Here is a 14,360-nt window from a genome sequence, read left to right as displayed (position 1 = left end):
TCACAACAGGAGGCCTTGTCTCAAAAAACCAAAATACAATTCTTTGTATGTACAGTAGAACGTACACATGCATTTTCACATATACAACACTTTAAAAAGGGTTCACACACATAATCAATATAGTCCTCTACACATAACTACATAAACAATGCATACACAGTCTTCCACGCATAACTACATAAGCAATGCATACACAGTCTTCCACGCATAACTACATAAGCAATGCATACATATAGACTTCTGCTCACACAGAGTTGAAGAATGTCTCTTCTAAACTGCAGTCTAACCCTAACCCCCAGAACGTGACCTTATTTGCAAATAGGATGTCTACAATGAACCAGCTAAGATGAAGATACTGGAATAGGATGGGCCTTCTGACTGGTACTTTTAAGAACTGGCCAAGAAAGAGGCACAGATGAAGAAGGAGGCAGAGACTGGGACTTGAAACTATACACCACCGAACACATGGGGCCACGAGAATGGGCAGGGACAGAAAAGACAAACCTGGAGCCTGAGGAGGGGATGTAGTGCTGCAGTGGCTGGAGTGGATCTTGCCCACTGGTGGGAGAAAGCAAGGCTAAAGCACCCAGCCTATAGCAGCCTGTGGAAGCCTTCAGAACCTGGGACGCGTGACACCCAGCCTGCCCCTGCTGCCACCTTGTGAATGTGTTTCATGTTGTCACAGGTCGTGTTTATATTATACTCAAGTATGTAGGCATATAGACCTGCACTATGTAGTCAATAGACTCAATTAATATTTTTAATTTATTTAATGTATTAATATGTTTAATTTAAAGAACTTCTCTGTTTGTTTCCCATGTTGTTCATTATTTCAAGGCAACAGAAACGGTAGGTGCTTAAAACATCACTAGTTCATGTAAAAAGCCACAGTGTTTTCGATCTGTGAGTCTGGTGCAGTTTCTGGGAGTGTGTTGTTTGTTGGAGACTCAAAGTGAAAGAGAAATCATCCTAACAGAAAGGAAGGAAGCTGGAAGCCATCCTAGTATTTCAATAAAAGCCTGTCCACACCATAGTAAACCAGGGGATCACAGGATGTCCTGTCTGATAGCACGCGGCTTCCTCTCATAGAGGAACGGATGGCTCAACTCTCCACTCACTGTTTAGTGGCTGTGGCCAGCTCAGCCCAGACTAGAACAAAGAGAACCACCTTCTACACCCTGGGGAGTGAGAGACTGCTATCCTCAAGGAAGACTACTGAAATTTAGCCTTAAAGGTTTGGGAGCAAAATGAAAACTGACTAAGAAAATAAGTTATAATCATAAAATCAACTTAGTGCCTCTGGCATCTGTGAAGTCATGGTGAACTTTGGTGGTACTTGGAGACAGATGTGGGTATGTAACTGGGTGTGAGCAGATCCTCGGAAGGGGGAGGGAGGGGAAAGCAGGCTGGCCCTTTCAAGACAGCACCTGCACAAAGCCTTTCTCTGCTTTGTTAAGAATAGGGAAGTTCTCCCCCAGGGGGGTTGTGGGGGTAGGGGGTGGGGGGTGGTTTAGAGCTAAATGTAGAGTCAAACAGGCAACAACAAAGCTGCTGAATTAAGTCAGCTCTGGTAGCATATGCCTATAGTTTGAACTACTCAAGAGCCTTATGGAGGAGAGTCCCAAGTTCAAGGCCAGCCCTGGCAACTTACTTTGTCTCAAAAAAACAAAAAATATCGAGCCTGAGTATTTACCCTAAAGAGTCTAAGGCAACAACATCCCAGAGACAACAGCCCCATCAGTGAGTCAGCAGCACGATTCACAGTGGCTAAATGATGGGAACCAACCTAGGGGTCCAGCAACAAACGATCGGATAAAGAAAATGTCTATACATAGAATGGAATTATCTCCAGCCACAAAGAAGAATGAAGTTGTGGTTTGATCAAGCCAGACCGCCTGAAACAGAGTACGAGGTGATCCTACATTCAAAACAGCTGGACAAAGCAGCCTGACAGACTACAGCCAGGATTTCTGAATCTTCTTCGAATCCCCCATGACAGCGCCCCTTACCAGCAGGAAGTAGTTTGGAAAGAACAACGCCCAAATTCTCAAATACTGTCTATAAATGTTTGTTTTCATTTAAATGGACTTTGTTATATAAAATAAATTAAAAAAAAGAGAAATGGATGTAACTACAGAATCATATTAAGTGAATTAAGTCAGTCTTAGACAAAAATCCTGAGTACAGATGACATGACAATAGAAGTCAAACTCCCTAGGGGGGAAAGGAAGGCTTCTGGGATAGGGAGGGTAGGAAGAGAAGGGCAGCAGCACGCAGAGGGGCTATGCTCCAGGAACATCGTAAATGTGCATGGAAACGCTCAAACCTGAGCACAAAAAACATGCACTCCCTGTCAGATTAGAGATGATGCAAACAGGGTAAGGGGCGGGTGTCTGCCACAGAATTTTAAATGAGGGGGCATGGACTGTTAATTCTCCAGGAAAGATTCTGAAAACGGGCAAATGTGCCTAGTTGGCTTTAAAGGAAATAGAAATGATTTCTGCACACATTTTACTCTTAGTCTTAATGCCAGAACCTTTGATCTAGCCCAAGAGGACGCACAACACAAAGAAAAATTTGTCTATATATAATTACAGTGTGCTCTACAGAAATAAAAGAACACTTCATGTCTATCAAGACAGTGAAGAAAACCCAGCTCCCAAACTTAACACCTTTAAAAGTGTGATTTGGTGGTTTTTTCTAAAGTATCATAATTATTCTGTTGCAGAACCTTTGGGTGTGCACAGCCTGAGCATCCCCTGTCCTCAAATCTGAAATCCAAATGCTCCAGAATCAGACATCTTGGGGCACTGATGGATGTCAGAGAGTCTCCGACTAGGAATGCTCCTAGCAGTGTATTCTGGAAGCACCTCCCCAGATCTGAACACACCGGAAATAGGAAATGGTTCTGGTTCTGGGCATTCTGCATGAAGGCATTTCAACCTGCACTTAACTGGGACAATATATGAGGCCACTGGCAGTGGATCCAAGATCTAACACTAATGCACAAACTGACTTAGTGGAGCCCGTACTATATGGAGAGATACCCTGCTCAGCCTAGACACAGGGGTGTGGGGATGGAGGGGTGCCTTGGTCCTACCTCAATGAGATGATGGGACAGACTTAGTAGACTTCCTAGGGAAGACCTTACCCTCTCTGGAGGAACAGATGGGAGGTGAGAGGGGGCAATGGAGGAAATGGAAGGAGAGGAGGGAGAGGGAACTGGGACTGGAATAAAAAGAAAAAAAAAAAAAAAAGAAAGAAAACACATACACAAAATAACTATGAGCATCTACTGTTGTAGATCTGTGGACAGGGACAGAAGGAACATTCTTTTCTCCTGAAGGATTTATGAGCAGGTTGAACCATAAGATCCATACACATTAAGATCTAAGTTGAGACTACCTTAAAGTATTGAAAATATACGTTTTTATTTTGTTTAGTAAGACAGGGTTTCTCTGTGTAGCCCTGACTGTCTTAGAACTCCCTTTGTAGACCAGGCTGGCCTCAAACTCAGAGACTCCCCCACCTCTGCCTCCTGAGTGCTAGAATTTAAGGCATGCGACACCACTGCCTGTCTTAGTGACTCTTAATGACTCTCTTATATTAATAATTTCTAACAATGGGCTAAAGAGTTGGACATGTCATTAAAGAATGTATCCAGTCAATATGCACATGGAAGGATCCTCAACTGCAATTTGCAGTCTTAAGAAGACACTGCTATGCACCCATAAAGGATGCCCAAAACCTGAGAGTGATCGTACACATTTGCAAGGCTCTAAGGATAGGGGATGGCTTTCAGGTTCTTCTAAGTTACACATTGGGGGGGGGGCTGGGAGCTCGGCTGGTAAAGAGAGCTTGCGGTACAAGAATGAACACCAACATCCTCAACACCCACACGGAGGGCTGGGCATGGCGGCATGGCATGGAGAAGTGAGGACGGGGGATTCCTGGGGCTCACTGGCCAGCCACAACAGCCTACCAGGTGACTTCAGGATAGTGACTATGTCTTAGAAAACAAGGGGTTGTTCTCGAGTACACACACACACACACACACACACACACACACACTCTTTCTCTCCTCCACCCCACAGACACACAGTTAACACAATCATTTCACTCTTGGGCATTTACCCCAGAGAAATGCAAACATGTCCCCACCAAGATTTGCACATGAATATTCACAGACGCTTTATCTAACTACCCCAGACTGGAAAAGCTAATGTTTAGCAACTGGTGAGTGGATAAACGAAATATGGTATGCCATATGACGGGGTACTACTCAGCGGTAAAGAGTAAGGTAGAGAACTACACAACTGTGGGTACAGCCAATATGGACGGATCGCAAACTCATGACACGGAGTCAAAACAGCCAGATGCTGAGCAGTGCATTCCATCTGATGCCATTTCATACCAATTGTTGTGACAGAAAGTGACTCAGTGGTTCCTGAGACTGTGGGAAGAGGAAATGGGTGCTATAAAGGGCACAAGAAATTTGGGGTCCGTGATGGAAGTGTTCAGGGCCAACTCTGAACACTTCCCACTGAACTAAACACTGCAAATAGATTGAGTTTGTTTCTTAATGAATTCTTCATGAAGTCGGCGGAGGGGTTTTTAAAGAACATCTGCTATGAGTCATGTACTGTGCCAGGTATTTAGGACATGAAGATCACAGATTATAAAGGCAAGTAAAAAGTCACAGGTGCAAGCTAGGTGCTAGCATTCTGTACTGGACTGACTCTGCCCCAGGCAACAGTGTGTGCTCCTCGTTCCTCGTTCTATTCCTCCACACAACAACCCTGTGGGGTTGGCGTTGTTATCCCTCCAGGTACGGTAGGAAAATGATGCTCAAGGGGCAGAAAGAATCTACCCTGTCATACAGTTTGGGGTAAGGTGGAGGCAGAGAGTCTTACGCCAGAGGCAAGCTTTGCCCACTGCAGTGCAAGAAGCTCTCTGGCTGGGCATTCCAAACATCCTAGCAGACTCCAATATGCAGTAGGAAGGAGGTGCCAGAGCTGGGCAGAAAACACACAGGAACTGGGGGAGTAGAAGCCGTCAGTGCTGCTCATGGGGACATCTTGAAGTCACTGCTGTGGCAATGTCATGTGCCTTTTGGAAATCCCAGGGAGAGGGACTCAATTCCCCCATGCAGATTTATCATGAGTTCCAGGCCCCAGTATGGGGTCTGGAGGAGGCCCATTTGGTCCCCGCTGCCTGGGGGCCACAGTTAGCCTAGGTTCACTCAGTGCTAATCATAGGCTACTGTAGAATGCTGCAGGAGCAGACTTACCCTGCCCAGAGCAGAAGACAGACAGAGGTGAGGGAAGCCGACACACTCACCCAGAACCCTCATCCTTCTCCACACTTTGTCTCTGAGAACCCGGCCCTCCTGGGACCCCTGCTTCTGCTTCCTCCTTCTCTAGCAGAGCCCTTCTTGTTACACACCCCAAGGTCTGTTTGCTTCAAGGCTACAGAGAGTGAAGTTATCATTGCATGCAAAGCTGCCCTTTGTTTCTTCTTAACTGGCAGTGTCCCTGGGGTGCTCTCAGACTTCATCCAGCCTGCTGGGTGAGGAGGCTGCCTGTGCAGGAAGGCGTGCTCTGTGTGGATGGCTGGCTGCCTGGCCTACATCACGGGATCTAGGGGTTGCTTTAAGGGTAGATACTGATATTCTCAGTCTCTCTCTCTCCTCCTCTCCCTCTCTCTCCCTCTCCCTCCCTCTCTCTCCCTCTCTCTCTGTGTGTGTGTGTGTGTGCGTGCGCTTGTGTGTATGTGTGTGTGTTACTGCCCTAAAGTGGGAGGTTAGGTACGTCAGGTCAGAGGATGGTGATCAGAGTGACTGAAAATTGGCAATTCCTTGTTTCTGTACAATGTTAGGACCCCACACAGCACCCGACAAACAGCAGGTGCTCAATAAACAGGAAGAAAATGAATCTGCAAAGAGGAGACTGAAAAATAATCCTCACCGAGGATTACTGTGCAGTTAGGCTAAGATTCACTGAGCATACTAAGCAGGCTGGACATGCTACCAAACCCAGCACAGCATGCACTGGAGAAAGCCAAAGTGAGGACAAAAGGTGGCTTCCTGAGTGCGAAACCTCAAGGCAGATTGCTCCTCTGTGACTCCGGGTGCTCTAAGGTAAGAACAGAGCTTAAGCAGCTGGTGTGATGGCTCAGCTGGGGTAGTACTTGCTGTGCAAACCTGGTAACCTAAGTTCAAACCCTGGAATCTGTGTAAAGGTGGAAGGAGAAACTAGACTATACAAGATTGTCCTCTGCCTTCCACAAGTGTGCATACACACACACACACACACACACACACACACACACACACACACACACTGAACATGTAGTAACAAGTAAAATATTGCTGGGCAGTGGTGGTGCATGCCTTTAATCTCAGCACTTGAGAGGCAGAGGTAGGTGGATCTCTGGGTTTGAAGCCAGCCTGGTTTACATAGAGAGTTCTAGGACAGTCAATATTTCACAGAGAAACCCTGTCTCAAAATACCCAAATCAAACCAAACAGACAAAAACATTTAAAGTAATACTTGTATCTAGTCCTGAATGGAACATGCTTTTAACTCCAGTACTGAGCAAATAGGACAAGGAATGCAAGACTAGTCTTGGATACATGGCGAATTTCGGGCCAACTTGGGCTACAAAATGGGGGGAGGGGATAGGCAATGAGACAGCTCAGTAGGTAAAGTGACTGTCACATAAGGATAAAAATCCGAGTTTGATCCCCCAGCACCCCTCAAAAAAAAAGTAGGGTGTGGTCATGTGTGCCTATACTTTCAGTGCCCAGAACTCACAGAGACAGGGAAGCACCTTCCCCCCCCCCCCCCCGTCCCGTCCCGTCCCTCCCCCTGCCCCCCTCCCCTGCCCCCCTCCCTCCCCTTGTCTCCCCCCCCCCCCGGGTTTGCTGGCCAGGTCTGGTTGAATCTGGTGAGCCAATGCCAGCCATACCCAGAATAAAACAGCTACACAAGTCCTCTGGGGACATGTGGGGAATCTCTCCACTTGGGGTCCCCCTGTCCTTGCTGCTGCCTAGGCTTCTTGTTCTCTCTTTCTAAGAGCCCCATGAGTAGATTGGCAATGGAAGGATTATTTGTTTGCTAAAGGAAAATGTGGGTTTAAGTATTAACATAATGGCAACTGGGTAAAATGTGACGATGACAACTTAAAGCATTTCACTACTTCCAGGCTGAAAGCACGTTTGAGCGCCCTAGAACGATAGGACAGGAGGGACACGGGACAGGGCAGTGGGGGAGCCCGCTTCAGTAGTGCCACTATGCGGTGATTTGTGCAGCATCGAGTGAAAGCACTGTCATCATCATGGCGGGCACGTAAGTAAAGGACGCCACTGTTCATGCTCAGAGTGACATGACAGTCTTCCAGAGATGTCAATGCCTCTGCCATCTCTGACAAATTACCTCTCAGAGCTTTGCCAGGGCAGGCTGCCACTAAATAAAGAATGAGGAATTAAGGTCTTTAAAGTAAAGCCAAGCAAAGTAAAGAGGTGTTAGAGCCCTTTAAGGCGCTGTCTGTCACCTGGGCTCACTCAACAGGAAGCATAGGCTGGAATCCTCAAGGTCAATTCTGTGCATAATCTTTTGTTCAAAGTTAAGTTCTTGCTATGCTGCCCAGGCTGGCCTTTCTCAACATCCTTAGTGCCATGATTACAGGGAACACTTCCACACAAGGCACCTGTGCACACTTTAGATTTATTCCCACAAGTTCTAGCCCATAGAATGTCACAGACACCCAAATGACTAAGAAACAATCGTGTTGGTACTGAAAATGCAGCCTTTTGCCAATGCACATGTGCACATATGTGCAGCTACATGTCCACATGCATGGGCACACATGCATACAGATTATCTCCCTCCTTAAATGCCTTGTCTGCATCCTTTGCTATTCCAAAGTCATGACCCAAGTCAGATTTTTGTGGCATAGTCATTGACCTGGTGGAACCAAGCTGGATGCAGACACACCATATACACTGAGTTTGAACCCTATTTTCTTAACTAGCTAAGCATGGTGGGACACTACCACTAAAAGGTGCCACCAACCCCTCCCCTCCTCCAGAAGGAAGGAAAGACTTTTTAAGGACATCTGTCCTGGTTCAAGTGAGTAAAATCTTAATTAACATGGGGTGATTTGATCTGGAAAATAAACACTGTATCTTTTTTGATAATTTATTAAGAAATTATTTTGCACGGGTCTATAAAAGTCTGCTCAGCCTTACCTTACTGGTTGTTTTCATTAAAATAAACAGTCCATCTTCGGAGACACAATTAACAAAATTTTGATTCATTAAGCAAATGTTGCATAACATTTACTTACTCATTGCATATGTGAATTAGGGGTTTCCACTTGGGAAGAACTCTCTCAAAATAGTAATCAATACCAAGGGCTAAAAATAGTAAGGTAAACAATCAGACTCTTAAGATGTGCTGGGAAGTAGGCTCTGAGAACACCAGTATGTATGTACATGCAGTGTTGTATAGGACAGGCATCTGAACGGGTGCACACGATACTGGATGAATATAATATAGCCCGCTCAGTATCAGTATTATATAATCACACAGCCAAAAGAGCCTAAAATCACTGTCCTCTTTTTTCTATGTATGTAAGAGGCTCACAGAGTGTAGGCCAGCCCTTAACTCCTGATCCTCCTGGGTCTAGTGCTGGGGTTACAGGCATGTGCCACCACATCTAATTTTTGAAAATATTTTAACATAATCAATCCATCATGGAAGATCTTATTCTTCAAAAAATTTTTGCAAATATATTTGTCCTTGAAAGTGAAATCAACAAAATTTAAGACACAATTGGATGATCCATGGTAAACTTTCAGGTCACTTCTGGGGACCTCCATCAAGGTGATGACTCTGGGATTGCTCCCAGTACCTTCCTGGGCCACCTATGCTACTGCATCCCTCACACTGATGGACCAGGTACTCCGTTCTGCGCTTCTGAGGACCGAGACAGTACAAGGGCTCTACATTAGCCTCTGAATCAGACTGCTATCTAGGAAGGTGATCCCAGTGCCTGTCCCCTTATGAAGGAAGTTGCGTCCATTGCTTCTTCCCCGGGAGAGATGCCCTGAGCCAGGAAACGGCCATCTCCCCTGTCCTGATCTCTGCTGATTATGAGTCTTGAGTCTTCTCATGGCCAACTGAGGGCTCAGGAAATACAAACAACGGCTGCTGGCCGACTAAGTAAGATACTGACAGCAATGAAAATCCGTCACAGGATGTGTTGTTCCTAATCGTGACTTTGTTAGCACTCAAGATCTTAAAGAGGGATCGAGCACAGACACTGGCCGGAGAAGACAATCAAATATTTATTGATTTTCCCCATCCAAATGGAATATTTATATCCCTCCCAGTAGCTACCTCTCCTTGAATCTGAGAGATTATTCGCTTCACTTCACATGGTCCCTAAGTACAGCAGATGCTGCATCCGGAAAGTAAACCTGAATCTAGTGGGTGGGCTTACACTGCTTCGATCCTGTACCACAAATGGACACCACAGAGCAGGTCAGCTTCTCCAGGAAGTCACCAGCATCCACATCCCTTTCACAGAGGCTCTGAGGAAGGCCCCCAAAGAAGTCTAGCACAGCATTAAGTAACCTCCCTGGGTTCTATCAGCCCTAAGTCAAATTCCAAAGACAAAACCGGTATTTGCAAAACTCTCCTTTGACATTAATGGACAGAGGTTGGAGACAGGTAAGGCTAGACCTTCGGTGTGTGTAACTGCTGTTCTAGGGAGGTATCACCTGAAATCTACACCCTGGTAATAGCTTCTACTGATTGGAACACAATCCTGTATTTTCTAGATCTACACACAGGGTATTTTTCTATGTTCCTAAACAACAGTTCACTAAAAAAAAAAAAAAAAAAAAAAAAAAAAAAAAAGAAAAAGAAAGAAAGAAAACAAAACTGGCAAAAGCTGGATGTTCTAGGCGACTATTTGGGGCTGATTACTTCGTTTTTGCTTTTCTTTACAGTTCATTTCCTGGGGTCAGGTAATTTCTTCTTAAAATATTCAGACACACGAGAGACTGAGCTGCACTCTGTCTGTAATACCCATTCTGAGAAAGTCCTCTCTCTATGCTCATTCTCAAAGCCCAGAATATGCAAACAAAGATGCAGTGGGCAGAAGGCCAGTTAATAAATCTCATTTCCGACCAGCATCTGCGTAGAACAGAGCTGTAGGGAGTAGCCTCTCCAGGGAGGTCCAGGCCACGACTCATTCGCTCTTTGAATTAAAGAGTATCACCTCGGATGGCCCTCACCACATTTATTTTTTAAGCAGCTCTTGAAATATACGGATTCCTAACTGCAGTGGGGGACGCTGGGGCTGAGGCCCTCTCTTGTGCAATGGGTGTAGAAATGTGTACAAGTGGTTTTCCTGGGTCCTTTTGATACTTGATTGCTTCAAGTGCAATTTCCAACACAGAGGCGATTTTTAAAGGGAAGCTTGCTGTTCTAATTAAAGTGCACAGGGCTTTCAATAATGATTTGTTACCTATCTGACTTCAGTAAAAGTGAACCCTGCTGTAAAAGTGGACCCTGTTTATATGCACTGATATCTCTGACTTCAGATGTCTAGGCCAGGACCACACCTCAGTTTTACAGTGAACAATCTGGTACTCGGCCCAGGGAATGGCTCAGCAGGTGATGGCGTTAGCCTACAAGCCCAGTGACCTGAGTTTGATTCCCAGAAGCCACATGGTGGAAGGAAAGAACACATTCAAGCAAGGTTCACCTGTGACATGTGTATCCACCCACCCTAAATAAACAACAGCATTAACTAAAAGAAAACAGAGTGACTGCTTGTACACAGAAGGTATGTGAGGCATGCCACCATCCTTTTTAGGTGTTCCTGCCTTCTCTTGCCTGCAATGCCAGTGAGGTGAGGAATACTCCAGTCTAAGCTCCTGAAAGCGTTTCTCTTTGGTAACAAAGCATCCTTCCTGTTTACATACCTGCATGTATGTTCTGCAGAGGATGGAACCCAGTGCCTTAGGCGTTAACCTCACATCTCTTTAAGAGTAGAATTACAGGGACTAAGGACGTTAAGAGCAGTGGCTGCTCTCACAAAGGACCTGGGTTCATTTCCCCAAACCTACATGGCGGCTCATAACTGTTTATAACTCCAGTTCTGGGGGAATATGACACCCTCATCTAGCCTTGGAGGGTACTACGGGAACATGGTGCATAGGCATACATGCAGGCAAAATAGACATGAGATGAAAACAACAGAACACTAAGACTGCATATCCTTCACTGTAAGAGGCAATGTCAGGAAACAGAGCCTGAGATAAAGGCTGCTGGAGTCTACGTAGGAAACAGCGGAACAGCCAGGAACAGAAGTGACCCTGGTGTGGCCAGGGCCCTCAGTACATTCTAGCTCCCTCAGGAACCACACAGAAAACTTCCAGGCATATCTCACCGTTGAGAGCTACCTCTAGCCTACAGTCAAGGTCAAACTTCCACTTGGTTAAGTCTCTATTGTGGTTTTCAAATTGCCTTCCAAGTTTCCTCAGCAATCAGATGGCTACATTATCCCACTCTTAGGAGCCAAAATAAGGATGGAACACTTCCTGGATAGAAAAAATGTGTCACATTTCTTCCCTTCTCTTAGGTCTCTCCAAAAAAAAGAAAAGAAAATATGCAGTAGTTATATTGTATTGTGTTGCTCATTCACTTTGAAAGAAAGCAAAGAGGACCATCCAATGTGTCTGTTTCCAAGTGTGTCCTGCACATCAGACAGCATAAATGGAACCAACAGCCTCTCCCCCAGCAGTCCTATTCCATAAAACACAAGCACAATGATGCTTCCAATGAAGCCACTTGTTTAGTCAAATCTCTACCCAAATTCAGGTTTTTCTTTCCAAAAACAAACAAACAGAAAAACCCATAAATTATTTAATAACTGGAACAAGTAACTTAAATGAAAAACACAAGTACAATTTCATTTTAAAGCAATAATCCCCCCCCCCTACACAAAGGAGGCCCATTTGACCTTTCTGTCAAACAGTATTTCATTAGCACTTTGAGTTGGTTCACATGAGTAATAAAACCCAACTAGGCAACTTCCTCTGGCCCACGTGGTAAAATGTGTACTCTATCCTAGGAGCAGCAGCTACTGACATGGCCAGGATTAAATCACTTAGGAAATAAGTGCTTCAAATGTACTGCCTACAAGAACAGTTCAAATGATCGAGCTTTCAAAAGCACCTTGATTTTGTTCATTTTTAAATTCTCTTTTTAGGCTCACTCAGAGGAGAAAGGTGAGAAAGAGATGGGCTTTCAAACAGCAGGACCCCCAAAAGGCACGTCTCAGAAGCTGGCGATCAACTGTGGCTTGCATTAGGGGAGCTACAATCACTTGAAGTCTGTAAGGATGCTGTGCCAAGTCTATTCATTGGAACCATAAGACTCGAGACTTGGCGACCTCATGGGCACAGCCAAAATTAACTTCAAGTATTTATGTAACTGCCAGAGATGTAACAGGGCGAAGGGTTGCATTCAACCCCCCTTCTTTTGAGTCAACAAATGGTGTCTCAGCTCAGAAAGGAAGGAAGTGGGGTGCTTTGGAGTCTACGATGTGCACGTTGAATCTGAACACAGAAAATTCTGCCTGCGATACAATTTGAGAATTTAGATGGCAGCTGACTTTAAGAGTTATTTCCTGTTGCTCGCTGTCTGGGAGAGCGCCTCTTACAGGTATGTGTGCTCTACTTTAAAGCAAAAGCATCGTTGGTGGTTATAAAGGTTATGTTTAAAAATAACCACCTCAGTACAAAAGAACTTCCAAGGAAATACAACCTAAGCTATCCATCTCCCTGTAAGTCTGGCTGGCCTTTAGCTGCCTAAGATCCCAAGCTACAGTCTGGATCACATTGTTATCCTTATCAAACAATGCAAACAATTTTAATGAGCTTATCTATGGGGACATATTGCCAGATATGTTAATGCAAAAATGATGCCAACCACACAGGCAATTCATTAATCAAAAGGCTCACAATACAATGACTGATAGCATTCCCGTCCTCAAATTAGACTTCAGCAAAATACAAGGAATCACCTTTCTATTTTAAATAAGAAGGAAGGGCTCATCCACCCATGCAGAGGCCATAAAACTCTTCAGAAAATGCATAGCGGGACCGGGTTTCGGTGGGGGTTTTTTTGTTGTTGGTTTTTGTTTTTTTTAAACCCCTAGGTCTGAAATAGTCCAGCCTCTTTCTAATCAGCCTAAGGCTTTCATGGAGGGATTTTAGTGAATGTCTGACACTGTGACCTCTGCTGTCAATCCTTGCGCCAATCAGCGTGCAGAATTCTTACAAAGCTCCATCAATCTGGCGGTTTAACATCACACACACTGCAGCTTCATCTAGAGGATTCCATCTTTTCCTGCATGCTCTCCAGGTTAAGCGCAAGCGCGCTCCTCACCATCCTCCCTTTCTCGCCATTCTCCCGTTTGTTTGCTCCTTTAGTGCCCGCCACCTAATGGTTCCTTTAAATGCTGAAAGGGAAGGAGGAGAGGAAGTGCAGTGCTTGTGTCCCTTCGGGGATGCGGAAAGATGGCATGCAGGGATGAGATGAAGGGAGACCTCTTCCAGGCAACAAACCTATTCACCCGCGGAAGCCTCTATGCTCTCACCCCACCGACACAGGACCCAGTAACCAAGCAATCCTGGCCTCCGCGTTACGTAACGGGATGGACCGTCTGTAGCCACCCGTGCCAGTACCTGTAGGACCGCTCCCCGCGCACTGTATGCTTCCGGAAAGGAATGATGGTCCCGTTATCCTGGATGATGTCGTTGTTGTTCTCGCCATTTGGGGACAAGGTTTGGGTCGGCCCGGGCATTGGCGCTCTCCCGACAGAGGGAACAACACGCGGAGGCTGGCTGGGGCGGGAGGGCTGTGTCTCTCCGCTGCTTGCTGCTCACTCTGCAGCCGCGCTCTGCTCCTGCTCCGCGCCCGGCCCCGCCCTCCAGAAGACACGCCTTCAAAGGCCACGCCCTCCAACGTCAGGGCGCCAGCAGCAGCGGCAGCCGCTGGTCACGTGCCCGCTGTCGCCATAGCAACCCGCTAACTCGTCGCCTTGCCTAGGTTCACGCCGAGCGGCGCAGCGTGAGCGCCCTGGGCTGCAGGCTGCAGAGCAAGGGGCTGGCCAGCATCTGGCATGGACCCGCCCTGAGCCCGACCGAGAACCCGCTCTTCCTCTAGCTGCTTCCTCTCGGACCAAGCTATCCTTGCAGCTGTGCACACAAAAGGATTCATGTCCAGGCCTGGGGAGGCTCCAAGGCCCAAGGACAGGAAACGTGGTCAGGTTACCGG

The 14,360-nt window shown here is 46.1% G+C and overlaps 1 protein-coding gene across 1 annotated transcript in view; it reads right to left on the bottom strand.

Moving 5' to 3' along the window:
* Window positions 1–13,957, bottom strand: part of LOC127214365 (microtubule-associated protein RP/EB family member 2-like) — a 50,589-nt gene extending 36,632 nt beyond the window's left edge. The window contains 1 exon segment of the mRNA XM_051174783.1: window positions 13,769–13,957. Coding sequence (XP_051030740.1) covers window positions 13,769–13,887 — 119 coding nt within the window. The 5' untranslated portion in view covers window positions 13,888–13,957.
* Between the last annotated feature and the right edge of the window lie 403 nt (window positions 13,958–14,360).

The sequence above is a fragment of the Phodopus roborovskii genome, unplaced genomic scaffold, assembly GCF_943737965.1.
Source record: "Phodopus roborovskii unplaced genomic scaffold, PHOROB, whole genome shotgun sequence".
Taxonomy (NCBI): domain Eukaryota; kingdom Metazoa; phylum Chordata; class Mammalia; order Rodentia; family Cricetidae; genus Phodopus; species Phodopus roborovskii.
This window is presented reverse-complemented; position numbering and strand designations above follow the sequence as displayed.